This window comes from Heptranchias perlo, chromosome 5 (assembly GCF_035084215.1).
Source record: "Heptranchias perlo isolate sHepPer1 chromosome 5, sHepPer1.hap1, whole genome shotgun sequence".
Classification (NCBI taxonomy): Eukaryota; Metazoa; Chordata; class Chondrichthyes; order Hexanchiformes; family Hexanchidae; genus Heptranchias; species Heptranchias perlo.
This window is the reverse complement of record NC_090329.1, coordinates 40,820,511-40,841,312: the sequence shown is the minus strand read 5'-3', so window position 1 is coordinate 40,841,312 and position 20,802 is coordinate 40,820,511. Positions and strand designations below refer to the sequence as shown.

The following is a 20,802-nucleotide window of genomic DNA, read 5'->3' as shown; positions in this document are numbered from 1 at the left end:
AAGCAGTCCGAGCCCGCATGCAGCCAGACCTGGACAACATGCAGGCTTGGGCTGATAAGTGGCAAGTAACGTTCGCGCCAGGCAATGACCATCTCCAACAAGAGAGAGTCTAACCACCTCCCCATGACATTGAACGGTATTACCATCGCCGAATCCCCCACCATCAACATCCTGGGGGTCACCATTGACCAGAAACTTAACTGGACCAGCCATATAAATACTGTGGCTGCAAGAGCAGGTCAGAGGCTGGGTATTCTGCGGCGAGTGACTCACCTCCTGACTCCCCAAAGCCTTTCCACCATCTACAAGGCACAAGTCAGGAGTGTGATGGAATACTCTCCACTTGCCTGGATGAGTGCAGCTCGAACAACACTCAAGAAGCTGGACACCATTCAGGACAAAGCAGCCCGCTTGATTTGCACCCCATCCACCATCCTAAACATTCACTCCCTTCACCACCGGCGCACTGTGGCTGCAATGTGTACCATCCACAGGATGCACTGCAGCAACTCGCCAAGGCTTCTTCGACAGCACCTCCCAAACCCGCGACCTCTACCACCTAGAAGGACAAGAGCAGCAGGCACATGGCAACAGCACCACCTGCACGTTCCCTTCCAAGTCACACACCATCCCGACTTGGAAATATATCGCCGTTCCTTCATTGTCGCTGGGTCAAAATCCTGGAACTCCCTTCCTAACAGCACTGTGGGAGAACCTTCACTACACGGACTGCAGCAGTTCAAGGGCAGTTAGGGGTGGGCAATAAATGCTGGCCTCGCCAGCGACGCCCACATCCCGTGAACGAATTTTTAAAAAATCCTTGTGCTCACTCCTCCTGCTTGTCTCTGGCAAGAGGGAATGAAATGAACATGTTTCTCATTGTATAGTGAGCCTCAGTGACCTCCCTTATACTGCAGTGCAATGCGAACTGCAAGATATTGCTTGTATCTCCAGCAACAGCCTAAAAGGAGCCAGAAACATAAAAATTAAGACCCACGGTCACCTTGCCAGCCACAGGTCATGCTGGCCTTGCCCTGGTCTGAGGCTGCAGTTGTGGCTGCAGCAATTGACAAATTTCAGTCACAATCTCTTTTGTGAACCGAAGACATCTGATGCACTGGTCGTCGCTGAAGTTGAGGTAAGAGAATTGCTCCCTGAAGACCGACCATGGATATGGCCTCTTGCTGAGTGCCCTGCTCCTCCTCCTCCCTCTTCTAGCAACTTGTCCTGCTCTGCGTGGCCCCACCTCATTCTCCCGGTCATCTTCAATTTCCAGAAGAAGCCCTACCCGGTCACCCATGTCTGGTAGCAGTTTTTCTCAGCACAGTATTTTAAATGACACAAAAACTGCTGCAAGACCAGCGAGACCACTCACTTAAGCTTTTGCCAAATATAGGAAACCTCCAAAAACGTGCACAATTACATCTGCAGCCAGAATAAATAATCCAGCAACTAACCTGAAAGTACATCATGATCCCTTTAAATAGCGCTGGTGGTGAATCCTTCATGCAGTTTAATGTCGTATTCAGCTGTGCGAGGTTAAGATGGCGTTGGCTGGAGTGTGGAGTTGCAAAATGGCAGCGGTGGCTTCAAATCAGCGGTGCACACTGATTTGCGTCATAATCTCTCTACTCTGAATGCTGTCGGCGGTCATCAGGTGAGCAAACGCCGTTGCCCAAATAGCATCCTGGGCACTTGCCGTTGGAAGTATGCGTGTGCATCTCGGACCTCATTTTCGAGTCTTGGGTGTCCGCATAGCGCCTTTAAAACAGGAGCTTCACAACCCAATTTAACCTCCTATGATTTGATAGTGCATCTCTTATGTGAGTCCATCATGATTGTAGTGCCTGCCTGTTCTGTTTTCTCATAACAAAGGCGTTGCCTCTTTACGACAGATAGTAACAATTGAAATTTAGGTAATAAGTGAATATAGTAGTTATGGAAAGAAAGTGGAGTATAATGTGGGGAAATGTGAGACTATTCACTTAGGTAGGAAGAATAGAAAAACAGAATTTTTTAAATGGTGAGAAACTATTAAATGTTGGTGTTCAGAGGGATTTGGGTGTCATTGTACAAGAAACATAAAAAATTAGCATGCAGGTACAGAAAGCAATCAGGAAGGCAAGAAGCATGTTGGCCTTTATTGCAGTGGGATTAAGAGTACAAGAGTAAGGAAGTCTTACTACAATTGTACTTGGCTCTGAGTCCTCACCTGGAGTACTGCATACAGTTTTTGGTCTCCTTATCTAAGGAAAGATATACTTGCCTTAGAGGAGGTGCAACGAAGGTTCACTGGATTGATTCCTGGGATTAGAGGGTTGTCCTTTGAGGAGAGATTGAGTAGAATGGGCCTATGCTCTGAAGTTTAGAAGAATGAGAGGTAATCTCATTGAAACATATAGGATTCTGCAAGGCTTGACAGAGTAGATGCTGAGAGGTTGTTTTCCCTGGCTGATGAGTCTAGAACTAGGGGGCATAATCTCAGGATAAGGGGTTGGCCATTTAAGACTGAGATGAGGAGGAATTTCTTCACTCAGAGGGTTGTGAATCTTTGGAATTATCTACTCCAGAGGGCTGGGATGCTGAGTCATTGAATATATTCAAAGCGGAGATAGATAGATTTTTGGCCTCAAGGGGATTCAAGGTATATGGTGATCATGTGGGAAAGTGGAGTTGACGTTGAAGATCAGCTACGATCTTATTAAATGGCGAAGCAGGTTCAAGGAGCCGTATGGCCCACTCCTGCTCCTATTTCTTATGATGTGGAGATGCCAGTGATGGACTGGGGTGGACAAATGTAAGGAGTCTTACAACACCAGGTTATAGTCCAACAACTTTATTTGAAATCACAAGCTTTTCGGAGGCTCCACAAGCCTCCTCATCTCAGTCTTAAATGGCTAACCCCTTATCTTGAGATTATGCCCCCTAGTTCTAGACTCATCAGCCAGGGAAAACAACCTCTCAGCATCTACTCTGTCAAGCCCTGCAGAATCCTATATGTTTCAATGAGATTACCTCTCATTCTTCTAAACTTCAGAGCATAGGCCCATTCTACTCAATCTCTCCTCAAAGGACAACCCTCTCATCCCAGGAATCAATCTAGTGAACCTCCGAAAGCCTATTTCTTATGTTCTTAAATGCTTACGATTTTAAATTTGTTTTTACAAATATGCTTTTTTGGATTTGAACAGAGTTGACTGCTGAAGTATAGAGCAAAGAATTAATCGAGTAACATTTACAAACCACTTTGTTTATTTCCACAAATTATTTTTCACTTCATTGCTATAATGTATTCAAAGCAAAAACGTGAACATATCACTATCTAGAAAGCATGCCTTGAATGAATTGATATTTGAGTATCACTATTCCAGATGTGTGGGACTTTTTCTATTGTGCAATTGCTGTTTATTTTGAAGAACTAACTTGGTATTCCAGGAATAATCCTTGGCACAAAAGCACACTAGGGAGGTCAGGAGCAGCATCAAGTTGCTCGATTAGAAACGTTTATAAAATGTTCCAAAATAACACACATAGGAGCCCACATGTTTTGCATTTTATTGAAATGAGTCCAGAATAATAAATTACAATTTTTTTTTCTAATAGGTTCGACACAAAGCATCTCAAAAAGTTTATGCAATGAAACTTTTAAGTAAGTTTGAAATGATCAAGCGATCTGATTCAGCTTTTTTCTGGGAGGAAAGAGATATCATGGCCTTTGCAAACAGTTCCTGGGTTGTCCAGGTAAGGATATTGTGAAATATTTTAAATTGTGTGTTTAGTAAATTCATTTGAATAACTTTTGATTGACTTCATGGGCCAGATTTTGTTGTAAAAATAATGGTGAGGCTAACAGCACTCACCATTATTAATGTGAAAATCGAACAGTAACTTCTGGCGACCGCACATGCGCAGTTAAACGCAGAAATCGGGAAGTTGCTGTTTGAGATGTGATGCTCCTCCAAAAGCTGCGAGGAAACAGCATCTCGTCGTCTGGCTCCCTGTTGAAATGTACTGAACGGCGTGAAGTTCCTGTACTTGCCTCATAGATACGGACTAAGCTCTCCAAAAATAGTTCGGGCTTGTCCATTCCAGTGTAAGGCTTTTTAACAGCGTGGTAAGTCTTAATTACTGCCAAATTGCCCCTCTGGCACTGCAAATTAACTTTTACAAGTGTGGCATCTCATTCCTTCAGATTTTAATCATTGGACATTTTAAAGAAAAATTTTTAAATACTTTTTGTTTACTTTTTCTTTCTGTGTCTTCTATCTCTCTTAATTCAGTCTTTTTCCCTCTCTTTATTTCGCTTTCTGTACCTGTTTGACAATTGAATTCACTATTCCAACTTACTCCTGGTTCTGACTCTGCTCTGTTATTAACAATTCTTCAATCTGATTGGTTAAGGAGATACACAGTGGCTTGTCCTGTTCACCCAGGTCCCAGATGCCCTGTAGAGGGCACCGCATCCTTTGGCTGTCCCATTGACAGTAACTTGTCTCGCAAAAGGTCATAGAAAGTCAATGGGCAAATGCAAGTCTAATGAACGGCTAATGCCGCTCGTTTGCCGCTTACAGCAAAATCCGGCCCTCCATCAATTAATCCAAGTATTAAAGAAACTATGGGGCTGAAATTTAATTTCCGACACAATTGAGGTTTTTGTGCTGTATTGCTGGTGCAAACTAGCAGCAGAGCAGTGCACCAACTGCTCCAAAAAGTTCACCCTGGGTCATTTGAATAAGGCTGGGGGTGGGTGAGGGGCATAAGTGGCAGACTTAAGGAAACTAAACCTGGAGGCACAGAACCGATGTGTGTGAGCAAGTGAAAGCATGGTACCCCACCCCCTTCCTGTTTCCTGTACAGCACCCAACTACCAAGATAGGCTTCATCCTTTGAGCTGCCACTGCTGCTTTCATCCCACCCTAGCCCTGAATCCCGATATCTGTCTCTTTCTCTCTAATTTCTTGCACATCTCCCCCTGCTCTCTCATCAATGTGATGAGCTCAACCTCCTGCATGCTGGAACCTATTCTCACTAAACTGCTGACAACCAAACTTACCTTCCAGGCCCCCATGCTAGCTGACATTGTAAATGATTCTCTCTCCAAGTACTGTCTCCCTCCCTTTCATAACTGATATTATCACCCCCTCCTCCACAAACTCATCCTTGACTGCCCCATCTCCAACCACCCTTTTCTCTCAAGTCCTTGAGTGTGTTGTCACCTTCCAAATCTGTGCCCATCTCTCCAATCAGATTCCTGCTTCTCTTACAGCACGAAACGACCCCAACCAAAGTCACAAATGGCATTCTCTGTGACTGCGATCATGGTGAATTACCCCTCCTTCACTTCTTTGCATCCTTTGACATGGTCAGCCACAACATCCTCCATGCCTGTCCTCTGCTGTCCAACTCAGTGGGCTAGCCATCGCTTAGTTCCACTATTACCTACTTAACCGTAGCGAGAACAACTGCAGCAATGGCATATCATCTTCCCCAACCCTCTTCACACCATTACCTCCAGAGTCCCCCAAGGATCTATCCTTGGCCCCTTCCTCTGCCTCATCTACATGCTGGCCCTCGGCAACATCACCTGCAGACATAGGCTCAGCTTTCACGTGTACACTGATGACAACCAGCTCCATTTCTCCACCACCTTTCTCGACCCTCCACTTCCACTCTTGTCAGATCCAGTCTTGGATGAGCCACATTTTTCTGCAGCCCCTGCCACCGATTCCATCCCCCTCTGTAGCCACTGTCTCAGGCTGAACCAGACTGTTCACGTTTTTGGTGTCTTATTCAGCCCTGAGCTGAGCTTTCGAATGCGTATCCTCTTCTTCACAAAGCATGTCTGCTTTCATCTCATACTGTCACCCACCACCGGCCCTACCTCTGCTCATCTGCTGCTGAAATCTTTATCCACGTCGTTTGTCACATCCAGACTTGGCTACTCCAACAATCTCCTGACCGACAATCCATGTTCCACCCTCTGTAAACCTCACCTCATCCACAACTCTGCGGCCCCTATCTTATCCTGCACCAAGTTCTGCTCACCCATCACCTCACTAACCAGCATTGGCCCCTGGTCCCCATATGCCTCAAATTTAAAATTCTCATCTTCATGTTTGAACCCCTTTCTGTCTGCGACCCCCCTCCTAACTCTGTAAGCTCCACCAGCCCTACAAATCCCTCCACCACCACCCCCCGCCCCCCCCCCCCCCAGGAATTTTCTGTTCCTCTGACTGGCCCATTGTGTGTCCCATTTTCCCATCGCTTTCATTGGTGGCCGTACCTTCAGCTACCTTGGCCACATGGACTAGAATTCCCTTCCGAAATCCCCGTGTCTCTGTACCACGTCCTCCTCCTTAAAGACCCTCTTTAAAACACATCTCTTCGTGACCATGCATTTGGTCACCCCTCCTACCATCTCCCTTTGGCTTGACATCCATTTTTTTTTCTTTCCACCCCTATGAAGTGCTTTGGGCTGTTTTTCTATGTTAGAGGCGCAATGACTAAATGAATGTGCAACTTCATGAGGCTGGCTACAAGGAGGGTTTCCTATTTTGTTCAGGGCAATCTACCCAGAGGACACTAGTGCAGCATACATGGTAGTAGGTGGTATGCACGCTTTTTGCTGTGCACACTACCCGTAGGAGCTGGGAACAGATGGAGAAGGCGAGGTACATCTTACGGATGGCCCAAAGATTGCTTCCCGCAAAACACTGCTTGTTCCACATGTACTCCTTGCTCATGCCAAACCCCTCCCCCCCCCTCTCCCCCCCCCCCCCCCCCCCGAAAAAAAACAATGTTTAGAGCTCATTCTTTGTATTTCATGCATACCTTTAGTTCAGGAGGGCATATATTCAAAAGGTACTCCCAGTGGATGTGTGCCTACAGGGGTGGGGTGCTGTGTCCCCAAGTTTATAGGCGTGCAAAGATGCTATCATGTCAGTGGCATAATGCACTGAAGATTATGGGACAGTAAGTACATGAAATGATAGGCAGTAATGAACCTTCTGCCATGAAGCAGTGAGTGTGTCCTGCTCCTTCAGTGAAGGTCCAGCAGGACACTCGCACTGCTTTGTGGCAGAAGGTCCTGGAGCAGTACATTTAAAGTGCAAGTCAGGTCCAAAGCCTTTGACTTCCGTCTTCTGTGCCACGTGTGTACCTACGTTACTGGTGGATGGGGGCAAAATTTCAGCCCCATGTTTTTTCCTCCTCCCTCATCTCCTTCAGCTGCAATTCAGAACTGTGAAAAGACAAATATACCTCTTGAGATAACAAGACAGAAGAAAATACAGAGCTGAGGGGTGAGAGCAGGGCAGTGATCAGTTTTGGATTGCTCTAGCACAGTGTTGTCCTATAGAAATTGCTGACTAGGCACAGGCGTGGCTATGGCGACACCGTTTTAAGGCAAATGCTCTAATTTTAATAGAAAATGCCATGCATGTACTTGCACAATACAGGTAAACTTCTTTACGTGTATATTTACTTATCAAACATCAACCACCATTCAGTAACCAAGGAAGCAGAGCACTCAACAACAGCTGGCATTTATATAGCGCCTTTAACATATTAAAACGTCCCAAAGCACTTCACAGGAATGTTATCAAACAAAATTTGACACCGAGCCATATAAGGAGATATTGAGACAGGTGAGGTAGGTTTTAAGGAGTATCTTAAGGGAAGAGAGAGAGGCGGAGAGGTTTTGGGAGGGTATTCCAGAGCTTAGTGCCTAGGGCAGCTGAATGCACGGCTGCCAATACTGGAGTGATTAAAATCGGTGATGCGCAAGAGGCAAAAATTGGAGGAGTGCAGAGATCTCGGAGGGTTGTAGGGCTGGAAAGGTTACAGAGATAGGGAGGGATTTAAAACAAGGATGAGAATTTTAAAATTGAGACGTTGCCGGACCGGGAGCCAATGTAGGTCAGTGAGCACGGGTGATGGGTGAACGGGACTTGGTGCGAGTTAGGATCCGGGCAGCAGAGTTTTTGGTGAGCTCAAGTTTATGGAGGGTGGAAGATGGGAGGCTGATCAGCTGAGGCAGGGTGGAGCTGGGCGATATTACGGAGGTGGAAGTATGCGTTCTTGGTGATAGTTGTATATCCGCTCCATCAAAAAGACACACGCACTGCTTTTTGCCATACTGTTTTATCAACAAACGTGAATGAGTGTTGAGATGACATTCCCAATGTCAGTATCTATTACTTGTTTTCATTTACTAATCAGAATTGCAATTAGCAACATCTAGATTCCCAATTAGCCACATGTGACTGGTGGCTTACATATTGGAAAACACTGCTCTAGCACAGCCACCCCTCACGCGATGTAAACTTCAATAGTTCTAAAATACTTGCATTTCTACAGTGCCTTTTCTCAATGTGCTTCGTGCAATTAGTTATATAAAAGCTTTTTTATTCGTAACTTCCAAGCGCATTTAGAATTTCTATTTATATTAGCCGATCAGGTCTGTGCTCAGTTATCAGTAACTGATGAAGCGTTGCATAGCATTTATATCGTTGTGTTTTGTGTAGTGCAACATCCTTTGGCTTTTCTTTATTAGCAGTAGTGTACTTTACACTATCTTGTGTGTCACTTTTGAGTCAGCTGACTGATCTGTGGTATATGAAATAAACAAAGCTGAAACTGAGTAAGGTCTGGTTTGATTCATTTTCCTAAGAAAGACCTTCAAGTGTTAATGTGTAAAGATACACAGTCCCCACCGCTCATAGCTGGCACATTTGTGCTAATGTGATTTGCCCTCTAGACGCATTGGGTGATTTATATAAATTTAGTTAATGTTCAACATTGTAATTTTTCCTAAACTATTAAATATAACAAAATTCCACTGTACCTGCAAATTCACTGTTTCATATTTCAAGGCAAGCTTGAGTGCTTCAATAAATCCCATTGCATTTAGAGGGGATGAAGTCTACAAGGTAATTGCACCTTGACGAGGTGTGACTGCTCACACCTGTTTCTGCCAGAAATAGCTGACACGCTTAACATGCTGTAAGTGGCGATTTTGTAGTTGACAATAATGATAATGGAAAATTGTTTGTGTTCTTTGCCCGATTTAAACGTTTGCACAATTTAAATGTGGGCTGGTTTAAGTGGTGGGGACTGCATATAAAACCAGTTAAATGGCCAGAATATAGTTACATTTGACAGTTGTTTCAATCTCGCAAAATCTTCATTTCTAATTCATTTGTAGATCTTTAAAAGCGGCAATATAAGACTTAGCTTACCTGAAGTTACTCTTTTCAATACCTTGTGTCCCTCTTCCATTTTGGCACCACAGCATCATTGTAACAGATGTGTGGTGTTCCAGATACTGTAAGAAGTTGAGAGGAAGAAAGTGGTCATTTGAAATGGTTTCCCTATATAGAATGGGCAGTACTCTTGATAGGTGACAAATGAAGTTTCATTTAAAAATTTTATTTTTTTTAAAATTGCACCAAAATGAATGTATACATCACAAAATTGATGGAAAGAAATTTTCTGGAAACAATGTGAAGGAAAAGTACAAAATAATATACTGGCATGTTAGACTGAGGATATTAAATTTCCGTCTGCAAGTTCTTTGCTTGGTTGAACAAAATCTATCTAATTATTAGTCACCAACAAACTTGTTATTTCAAAGGATGGGAAATTCTGTACTTTCGATGTAATTCAGCTTGTTCAATTGTTATGTCGAGATGCATTTTCTAGGTGGGAGGTAACAAAGGGTCTAACTTTAACCAGTACAGTTGTGCTGCCACTGGATGTTTCTGGTTCATCTATTTACAGATTGTGCCAAAAATCCAATAATAAATAGGTATCTTATCCCCTGGCATAGGTTATAAGTTCATGAGTTTCAATACTTTGAGATTTTTTTTTCCTCCACTCACCTTTTGCCCCCCTCCTCCCAGTTTATATAAGTAAGGGAATTTAATGGATACTGTGCAAAATTATTTGTATGAGATTTAAAAAAAAATGTATGGTTTCTCTTTTCCCTCTTTCCAATATTACTTTTCCCCTTTTCTCTCCTCTCCTGATTGCAGTGACTTACTCCATAGAAATTTACAGAACCCAAGGAGACGATTTCACCCCTTGTGTCTGCGCTGGCCCTTTTTCTAGAGCACTCTAAAACTAATCCCACTTTCTCCCTTTAGCCCCATCTCTTCCTCTACTTCAAATGTTTAGCCAATTTTCTCTTAACAGGTGGAATGGTCTCTGCCTCAAACACTCCCTGTAGGAAAGCATTCCATGTTGTAACAACCTCCTTTTATGAAGAAATTTCTTCGAATCCCTTTTCTCTCTCTCCTAAGTGACTATTTTAAATTGATGATCCCTCTTCACTAATTACCCAACCAGAGGAAGTATTTCCCTTTCACTCTTATCAAAACCATGGTTTCACAGGTGCTGGCAGTACTACAGCACTTTGTCCAAGTGGCTATTCTTTATGCAAATATCAACAGGCTGTTCAACCATGGAGAGCATTACTGTGCTTGCCCAACAAAGTCCATATTTGATCTTGTAGCAGTCCTGGTTGACATCAGCTTAAATCAGCACAGATGTGGATTGAACCTGGCATCTTCTTGATCTGTTATTAAACCCCTCCAGGCAGTGCATTTACTCATAGTCACTCGGAAGCTAATTTTACAGTTTCTAAATAGAAATTTAAGGGGTATTAAATACAATTGAAAAATGATATCCAGTTTCCTCATGGGGACAGGGCGTGGGTATGTATGATGGAGTATTTTAGGCCAAATACTAAAAATAGTTGTTCATACAGTTTTACTTGGTAGCACTGCTGGTGAACAGGATGTGCACAAAATTCAACAGTCAATTTCCTATTATATAAAAAAACATTGTTGTAATTTTTGCTATTTTTCTTACAGCTATTTTATGCCTTTCAAGATGACAGATATCTCTATATGGTAATGGAATATATGCCTGGTGGTGACCTTGTAAATCTCATGAGCAATTATGATGTGCCTGAAAAATGGGCCAAGTTCTACACTGCTGAAGTAGTGCTCGCCTTGGATGGCATTCACTCAATGGGTTTTATACACAGAGACGTTAAGCCTGATAATATGCTATTAGACAAATTTGGACATTTAAAGTTGGCAGATTTCGGCACTTGTATGAAAATGGATTCGGTAAGTTAACTAGCACTGAAAATGTACAAAAAGAGGTGTTTTAACATAAAAAAGGAGTCTTTCCATAAACCTGCTTTAAATTTTTGCCATTGGGCACTGAAGATTTTTGTTTGTACTGCAGTCCTAATTTTGCTAGTGTATGATTTACATGGTTTTCTAAAATGTACATATTGTAATAATTGTCTGTAAAAGTAGCATTCCTTTGTCTTGCTATTGTTTTGTAAAGATTATAAACTTACATCTTTTGCTGATTTCAAAATGTAATTTCATTACTTTTCTTTAATTCCCATCTGCTAATTTGTACTTTTCCTGAAATCTCCATTTAGTTTCACCAGTTACTGTCTATGCTAGCTTTGCCTGACTTTATGTTGTTGTCATGTACGTTAACATTTTATATTTGCACTTGAGCTGTCATTCATGTTTTCATGTCCCTCAAAATTGGCAGTGTAACTAAAATTTCCATGCAGTAGCAATCATTATGGAGAAACAACTTATTTTGTAGTGCTTTCATTGCATAATTGTTTTTGTCTTGACTTTGAGGGATGTTGTATTGTCATGGAATTAAACCCTAATGTTATGCTTGGCTTTCAAAATCAGAGCAAGAACGCTGATTTATTGTATATCATCTAATTCTGCATGAACAGTTTATTGGTTTTGTGGAAATCCAGATATCGAGTTACAGACTCAATTTTTAGTTTAAATCTGGAGTTCTGATTTATTGATGCATGCTTTCATTCCAGTCTTTGAATGTAGAAGGAAATGATTGACTCGAGAGTTCTTTTTCTGAATATGTAATCAGTTCTTTTGGCGCCCTCTTTCTTCTAGAAAGCAAAAGACAGTGCCCTTTGGCAAATATATACTGATCATTTCTCATTGGAAGTCATCTAATGCATGTGTTTTGCTGGGGAAAAAATGATTTAAAACAATGTCGTTAAACCATGTGACACAAGTTTGTTCATAAGTTATTCACAGTCATTGATAAATTGGCAACACAGTTTATTGTAAAATTATATATTTTATTGGACAATAGTCATATATTGGCTTCCAAATCTTTCAGACTACATTTTGCACTGAATCAAGGAATGTTCACTAAAATGCAGATCTTTCAGAAAATGCAAAATGTTTGGGTCCCATATTGTAACAGTGATGGTGCATTTAAAAACTTACTTCAAAACATGATATTAAGACTGCCCTGTTTGGATTATAATATTACTTTGTAAAGCATTTTCTTCTTATTGCCATCTTCTAAATACACAGACTGGAATGGTTCGATGTGATACAGCAGTTGGAACTCCTGATTACATCTCTCCTGAGGTACTAAAATCGCAGGGAGGGGATGGTTATTATGGCCGGGAGTGCGATTGGTGGTCTGTGGGAGTTTTCCTGTATGAAATGCTGGTTGGTAAGTTTAGAAGTTTATATTAAATTTGTTAAATCTACAATGAATGTAAATAGAAGGTGACAGTACTGAATATAGTGTTTTTTTCTTCCTTTGCTTTTAATTTCTCATGGGTAGCAGATTTTTGTTAGTAGCAGTTAAATCAATCTTGTCTGCTGATAAACCAGTTGACACTGAATCAGTTGCAACCACAAACATGGTGCATTGCTTCAGTTAAATAATTGGAAAAAGATTGCAAATTATCATTGACCTGATGCACAGGTGTTGTGCTATGGGATGGCAGCGTGCAGGGTCTGTGTCTGCAGCTTTTCATGTTGTAGATCATCAATCTCAAATGGACACTTTGACGGAGATCTGTTTTTTTTAAAATTGTTTTGCTTAATAACCTTGGGGGAGCAGCAGAGCATCAGAGACAAACAAATAGTAAAATGCTGCATGAATTATATAGAATCTACAGCACGGAAACAGGCCATTTGGCCCAACTGATCTATGCTGGTATTTATAATCCACACAAGCCGCCTTGTAGTCTAATTATCTCTTCCCATTCTGTCCCTGCATCCCTCTGTTCCCTTCTTCCTCTCAAGCTGTCCCTTAAATGTGTTGATGCCATTTGTTTCAACCACTTTATGTGGCAGCAAATTACATATTCTCACCACTCTCCGTGTCAGGAAATTCCTCCTAAATTCTTTGTTTGATCTGTTTGTGGCTATCTTATATTTATGCCCCCTTGTTCTGGATTTATCCACATGTGTAAACTGTTTCTCTATGTCCACCCTATCATAAGAACAGCAGTAAGCTTATTCACTCCTCGAGCCTGTTCAACCATTAGATCATGGCTGATCTGTACCTCAACTCCATTTACTCACCTTTGCTCCATACCCCTTGATACCTGTAGCTAATAAAAATAATCTATTGATCTCAGTTTTGAAAATGTCAATTGACCCAGCATCCACAGCCTTTGGGGGAAGAGAGTTCCAGATTTCCGCTACACTTGGTGTGCAAAAAGTGCTTCCTGATCTCACTCCTAAATGGCCCAACTCTAATATTAAAGTTATGCCCCCTTGTTCTGGCGTCCTCCACCAGAAGAAATAGTTTTTCTGTATCTACCCTATCAAATGCCTTTATCGTTTTGAACACCTCAATTAGATCACCCCTCAACCTTCTAAACTCAAGGGAATACAAATCAAGTTTATGCAACTTGTCCTCATAATTTAATCCTTTGAGCCCTGGTATAATTCTGGTGAATCTGTACTGTACAACCAAAGCATTACTTCCTCACTTTTGTATTCCAACCATCTTGCGATAAAGGCCAACATTTCATTAGCCTTTTTGATTAGTTCATTAGTTTTTAGTGATTTGTGTACATGGACATCTAAATCGAACCCTTTCATAATTTTAAAGACTTTTTTAATTAAGGTTTCCTCTTCCAGAGAAAAAAGACCCAGGCTGCTCAATCTTTCCTGCTAGTTGTATCTTCTCAATTCTAGTACAGAAACAGGAAGATAAGGCAGATTAAAACGTGGCTGAAGACATGGTGCAGGAGGGAGGGCTTCAGATTCTTGGAGCATTGAGACCAGTTCTAGGGCAGGAGGACCTGTACAAGATGGACAGGTTGCATCTCAACAGAGCTGGGACCAATGTCCTCACAAGGAGGTTCACTAGTGTTGTGGCAGTGTTGGGGGGGGGGGGGGGGGGTGGATTTAAACTAATTTGGCAGGGAGGTGGGCACCAGGATGTACCATTAGAAAGAAGAAGCAAGGTGCACAACAGATTGGGAGAGACAGATAGCATTAGAGTAAGAAATAGTACGGTATTAGGTAGGATCAGACTAGAGAGAATACGAGAAGATCGAAAAAAGGTTTAGAGTGCATGTGTGTAAACGCACAAAGCGTGGTAAATAAGGTTGGTGAGCTGCAGGTCCATATAGCCACATGGGAATATGATGTTGTGGTGATAGCGGAGACCTGGCTCAAAAAAGGGCAGGATTGAGAACGAAGTGTTCCTGGATACAAGGTGTTCAGGAAAGATAGGAAAGAAGAAAAAAAGGAGGGGATGATTAGTATTGATTAAGGAGAATATTACAGTTCTGTAGAGAGAGGATGTCCTTGAGGGGTCAAGGGCAGAATCTATTTGATTAGAGTTTAGAAAATATAGGGATGCCATTACACTACTAGGCGCATTCTATAGGCCACCAACTAGTGGGAAGGATATAGAGGAGCAAATTTGTAGGGAACTTAGAGAGGTGCAAGAACTACCGAGTAATGATGATGGGGGGGCTTCAACTATCCTACTATAGACTGGGCTAGTAATAGTGTAAAGGGCAAAGATGGGGAGGAATTTCTGAAGTGTTCAGGGGAACTTTCTTGAATAGCATGTTTCCATCCCAATGAGGAAGGAGGCATTGCTGGATCTGGTTCTGGGGAATGAAGTGGGTCAAGTGGAGCAAGTGTCAATGGGGAAACATTTAGGGAACAGTGATCATAGTATCATAAAGTTTCGATTAATTGTGGAAGAGGACAAGGAGCAACCTAGAGTGAAATACTTAATTGTAGGAGGGCCAATTTCAGTGGGTTGAGAACGGATCTGGCCCGGGTAAATTGGAATCAAAGATTGGCAGGCAAAACTGTAATCAAACAATGGGCGGCCTTTAAAGAGATGATGGTTCGGGTACAGTCTATGTAGATTCCCACGATGGGGAAAGGTAGGGCAACCAAAGCCAGAGCTCCTTGGAAGACCAAAGAGATGGAGAGTAAGATGAAGCAGAAAAAGGTGTATGACAGATGGCAGGTTGATAATCCAAGTGAGAACCAGGCTGAATATAGAAAGTACAGAGGAGAAGTGAAAAAGGAAATAAAAGGGGCAAAGAGAGAGTAGGAGAATAGACTGGTGGCTAACATAAAAGGGAATCCAAAAGACTTCTATAGACATATAAATAATAAATGGGCAGTAAGAAGAGTGATGGGGCCAATTAGGGACCAAAAAGGAGATCTACTCATGGAGACAGAGGGCATGGCTGAAGTGCTAAATGAGTACTTTGCATCTGTCTTTACCAAGGAAGAAGATGCTGCCAAAGTCACAGTAAAAGAGGAGGTAGTTGAGATACTGGATGGGGTGAAAATTGATAGAGGAGGTACTAGAAAGGCTGGCTATACTCAAAGTAGATAAGTCACCCAGTCTGGATGGGATGTATCCTAGGCTGCTGAGGGAAGTAAGGGTGGAAATTACACAGGTGCTGGCCATAATCTTCCAACCCTCCTTTGATATGGGGGTGGTGCCAGCGGACTGGAGAATTGCAAGTGTTACACCCTTGTTCAAAAAGGGGTGTAAAGATAAACCCGGCAACTACAGACCAGTCAATTTAACCTTTGTGGTGGGCAAACTTTTAGAAAGGAGAAACTAGGACAAAATTAACAGTCACTTGGACAAGTGTGGATTAATAAAGGAAAGCCAGCATGGATTTGCTAAAGGCAAATTGTATTTAACTAACTTGATTGAGTTTTTTGATGAGGTAACAGAGAGGGTCGATGAGGGCAATGCGGTTGATGTGTACATGGACTTCCAAAAGGTGTTTGATAAAGTGCCACATAATAGGCTTGTCAGCAAAATTGAAGCCCATGGAATAAAAAGGCCAGTAGCAGCATGGATACGAAATTGATGAAGTGACAGGAAACAGAGTAGTGGTGAATGGTTATTTTTCGGACTGGAGGAATGTGTCGGTACGAGGACTGCTGCTTTTTTTTATATATATATATATTAATGACTTGGACTTGGATGTACAGGGCACAATTTCAAAATTTGCAGATGACACAAAACTTGGAAGTGTAGTAAACAGTGAGGAGGATAGTGATAGACTTCGAGAGGATATAGAAAGGCTGGTGGAATGGGCAGACGCATGGCAGATGAAATTTACTGCAGAGAAGTGGGAAGTGATGCATTTTGGTAGGAAGAATGAGGAGAGGCAATGTAAACTAAATGGTGCAATTCCAAAGTGGGTGCAGGAACAGAGACACCTGGGGTTATATATACATAAATCATTGAAGATGGCAGGAAAAGTTGAAAAAGCAGTTTAAAAAAGCATACGGGATCCTGGCCTTTATAAATAGAGGCATAGAGTATAAAAGCAAGGAAGTTATGTTGAACCTTACTAAAACACTGATTTGGCCACAACTGGAGTATTGTGTCCAATTCTGGGCAGTGCACTTTAGGAAAGATGTGAAGGCCTTAGAGGGTGCAGAAATGATTTACTAGAATAGTTCCAGGGATGAAGGACTTCAGTTATGTAGATAGACTGGAGAAGCTGGAGTTTCTCTCCTTAGAGCAGCGAAGAGATTTGATAGAAGTGTTCAAAATCATGAAGGATTGAGATAAATTAATTAAAGAGATACTGTTCCCATTGGCGGAAGGGTCGCGAACCAGAGGTCACAGATTTAAGATGAATGTCTTTGGTTCTTTTGCCAATGTGAGGAAAAGCTTTTTTACGCAGCGAGTAGTTACGATCTGGAATGTGCTTCCTGAAAGGGTGGTGGATGCAGATTCAATCATGGCTTTCAAAAAGGAATTAGATAAATATTTGAAGGGAAAAAATTTGCAGGGCTACGGGGAAAGAGCTGGGGAATGAGACTAACTGGATTGCTCTTACAGCGATCCGCCACAAGCTCAGTGGGCCGAATGGGCTCCTGTGCTGTGACGATTCTATGATTCTACATCCTTGTAAATCTTCTCTTCACTTTTCCAATGCTTCTATATCATTTTTGTAATATGGAGACCAGAATTGCATGCAGTACTCCAACAAGTGTCTAACCAATGTTCCATATAAACTTAACATTACCTCCCTGCTCTTATATTCTATTCCTCCAGAAATGCATACCCAGCACTTTGTTTGTCTTTACGACCGTATAAACTTGTGTTGCTACTTTCATTGATTTATGTATCTGCATTCCCAGAGATCTTTGCCCCCCTACCCCATTTAGTTCTTGCCTTCCAAGGAATAAGTGGCGTAGCTATTCCTCCTACCAAAATTAACCACCTCACACTTCGCTATATTGAATTTCATTCGTCATTTTACCGCCTACTCTGCAAGTCTGTATTATGTTGCTGTCCTCCATATTAGTTATTGCTCTCCCCGCCCCGCACCCCGCTTTCCCCCCCCCCCCCCCCCCCCCCCCCAACAATTTGGTATCATCTGCAAATTTCAACACCATACCTCCAATTCCTGAGTCCAAATCAGTTATGTATATGATAAACAACAGTGGTCTCAGCATGGATCCCTGTGGGGCCCCACTTCTCACTTTATGCCCGTCTCAGAAATTTCCCTTAACTCCTACTCTCTTTTTTTTGTTTCTGGATGAGTGGAAAATGCAGAGGGCTGACCCAGGTTTCAGGTATTTTAACTCCTGGGCATTGTTTAAATGTTGCTGGTCCACTTACTGGCCAGAACAGGTGAGAAAAGAGCAGGGAACGGTCACCAGCAGGCGAACATCGGGCGGCTGGCTTCCAAGTATGTGGTCGGGAGGGGATTAAGGGGAGGGGGTGGAGAGAGTCTGGGGCAGGGGGAGGCTTTGACTTTCCTTGGGGGGCCTAGTAGAGCACACCTATTCCTCCTGCTTCACAAAGGAAATTTTTAAACTTACATGTAGGGCCATTTCATCTTTCCCACCAGCTGCCAACCTGGTTCACATGTTTGTGAAAGCTATGGCAGCTTTTCCACTTAAGCCCTGGTTAAAATGGCATCAGGATCCAATTGACGTCATGAGTCCTCGATTAGCATTTATGTATGAGACTCCTGCCTGAGTTCAGAAGGCATCTCATCCATCGTGAAAACTAGCTGTGTTAAAATCTGAAGTCAGGGTGAACAGAGCAGGAAATGGAGCCATATCCCCTCTGTCCCCGCTGAGTGGGAAAGAGTTAAAATCCCATTTTTTAAGTGGAATATATTTCTCCTGAACTCTATAGATCTCTCCTTTTAATTATTGTTCAGTGTGTGCATCCTGTGGATAGTATACACTGTAGCCATAGTGTGCTGGTGGTGGAAGGAGTGGATGTTTAAAGTAGTGGAATGGGCTGCCTATGAAGCAGAGTGCTTTGTTCTGGATAGTGTCGAGCTTCTTGAGTGTTGTTGCAGCTGTGCCCGTCCAGGCAAGTGGAGAGTATTCTATTACACTCCTGACTTGTGCCTTGTAGGTGGTGGAGGGACTTTGGGGAGTGGGCAGGTGATCCACTCGCCGCAGGTTACTCTGCCTTTGACCTGCTCTAGTAGCCACAGCATTCATGTGGCTGGTCCAGTTGAGTTTCTGGTCAACAGGGACCCCCAGGATATTGATGAGGGATTCGGTGATGGCAACGCCATTGGTTATCAAAAGGAGGTGGTCATTGCCTGGCACTTACGTGGCGTGACTGTTACCACTTATCAGCCCAAGCCTGACTACATCCAGGTCTTGCTGTATACGAGCATGGACTGCTTAGTTATCTGAGGAATTACAAATGGAGCTGAACTCTGTGTAATCATCAGCAAGCAGCCCTATGATGGAAGGAAGGTCATTGATGAAGTAGCTGAAGATATTTGGGCCTAGGACACTGCCCTGAGGAACTCCTGCAGCAATGTCCTGGGGCTGAGATGATTGGCCTCCAACAACCACGACCATCTTCCTTTGTGCAAGGTATGACCCCAGCCATTGGATGGTTTTCCCCCTGACCCCCATTGACTTCAGTTTTACTCTGGCTCCTTGATGCCGCACTCAGTCGAATGCTGCCTTGATGTCAAGGTCACCTCTGGAATTGAGCTCTTTTGTCCATGCTGGGACCAAGGCTGTACGAGGTCTGTGGTGGAATGGTCGTGGCAGAACTCAAACTGAGCATTGGTGAGCAGGTTATTGGTGAGTAAGCGCTGCTTGTTGGCACTCTTGACCACTCGTTCCATCACTTTGCTGCTCATTGAGAGTAGGCTGGTAGGATGCTAATTGGCCGGGTTAGATTTGCCCTGCATTTTGTGGACAGGGCAATTTTCCACATTGCTGGGTAGATGCTAGTGGTGTCACTGTGCTGGAGCAGTTTGACTAGAGGTGAGGCTAGTTGTGGAGCACAAGTCTTCAGCATTACAGCCGGGATGTTGTTAGGACGTGTAGCCTTTGCTGTGTTCAGTGCGTTCATCCATTTCTTGATATCAAGTGGAGTGAATCAAATTGGTTGTAGACTGGTATCTGTGATGGTGGAGTCCTCTGGAGGAGGCCGAGAAGGATCATCCACTCGGCACTTCAGGCAGAAGATGGTTGCGAATACTTCAGCCTTGTCCTTTGCACGCAAGTGCTGGGCTCAACCATCGTTGAGGATGGGGTAGTTCGTGGACCCACCTCCTCCTGTTAGTTGCTTCATTGTCCATCACCATTCGCAACTGGATGTGGCCCAACTGCAGAACTTTGACCTGATCTGTTGGTTGTGGGATCACGTAGCTCTGTCAATAGCATGCTGCCCCTGCTGTTTAGCATGAATGTAGTCTTGTGTTGTAGATTCACCAGGTTGGTGCCTCATTTTCAGGTAAGCCTGATGCTGCTCTTGGCATGCACTTCTACACTCCTCATTGAACCAGGGTTGTTCATCTGGATTGATGGTGATGGAGGAGTAAGGGATATGCTGGGTCATGAGGCTACAGATTGTGGTTGAATACAATTCTGCTGCTGCTGATGGCCCACAGCGCCTCATAGATACCTAGTTTAGAGATGCCAGATCTGTTTGTAATCTATCCCAAGGCTATCTAGTTTCCTCTCAAATCACTATCTATAATGTGGTTGATGTCTCATCCTCTTACATTTTTTCATTAAATCATTCCTGTGTTCCACTCTAATACTTCTTGATATCAATAACCACTCATTATTCAACCCCAGCTACTCTTTTGCTAATGATTTCAATCCACATCCATCAGTTTCCTTCATATTACATATCTTCAGTGCTCCCAATATCCATTCTTCAGGAAAAATTATGAATGCTGGAAATCTGAAATCAAAGCTAAAAATGCCAGAAATGCACAGTAGGTCAGTCAGCGTCTGTCAAAAGAAAAGATAAGTTATGTCATTTCAGGTGTGCCTTTCATTTTCAACATTTTCTGTTTTTATTTCTCCATTCTTCTCACAAGGTAAGGGGCTGAATCAGCAAATCTTGGCCTTTAATGAGACTGTAAAAATCTTGTTTTCTTCAGAGACAGTTTCTTAATGTCTCAGAAATCTAACCAGCAGTTATGATTGCTTCCTTTTGGTGATTGTGTCCTTCGTCCTTCTT

The 20,802-nt window shown here is 42.8% G+C and overlaps 1 protein-coding gene across 4 annotated transcripts in view; it reads left to right on the top strand.

Annotated features, from left to right (window-relative positions):
• The window catches only part of rock2a (rho-associated, coiled-coil containing protein kinase 2a), a 203,307-nt gene that overhangs the window by 84,531 nt on the left and 97,974 nt on the right, over positions 1-20,802 (top strand). For all 4 annotated transcript variants that reach the window (XM_067984276.1, XM_067984274.1, XM_067984272.1 and 1 more), the window contains exons 4-6: positions 3,604-3,741; positions 10,875-11,135; positions 12,393-12,537. In XM_067984276.1, coding sequence (XP_067840377.1) covers positions 3,604-3,741; positions 10,875-11,135; positions 12,393-12,537 — 544 coding nt within the window. The remainder of the gene's footprint in view (positions 1-3,603; positions 3,742-10,874; positions 11,136-12,392; positions 12,538-20,802) is intronic.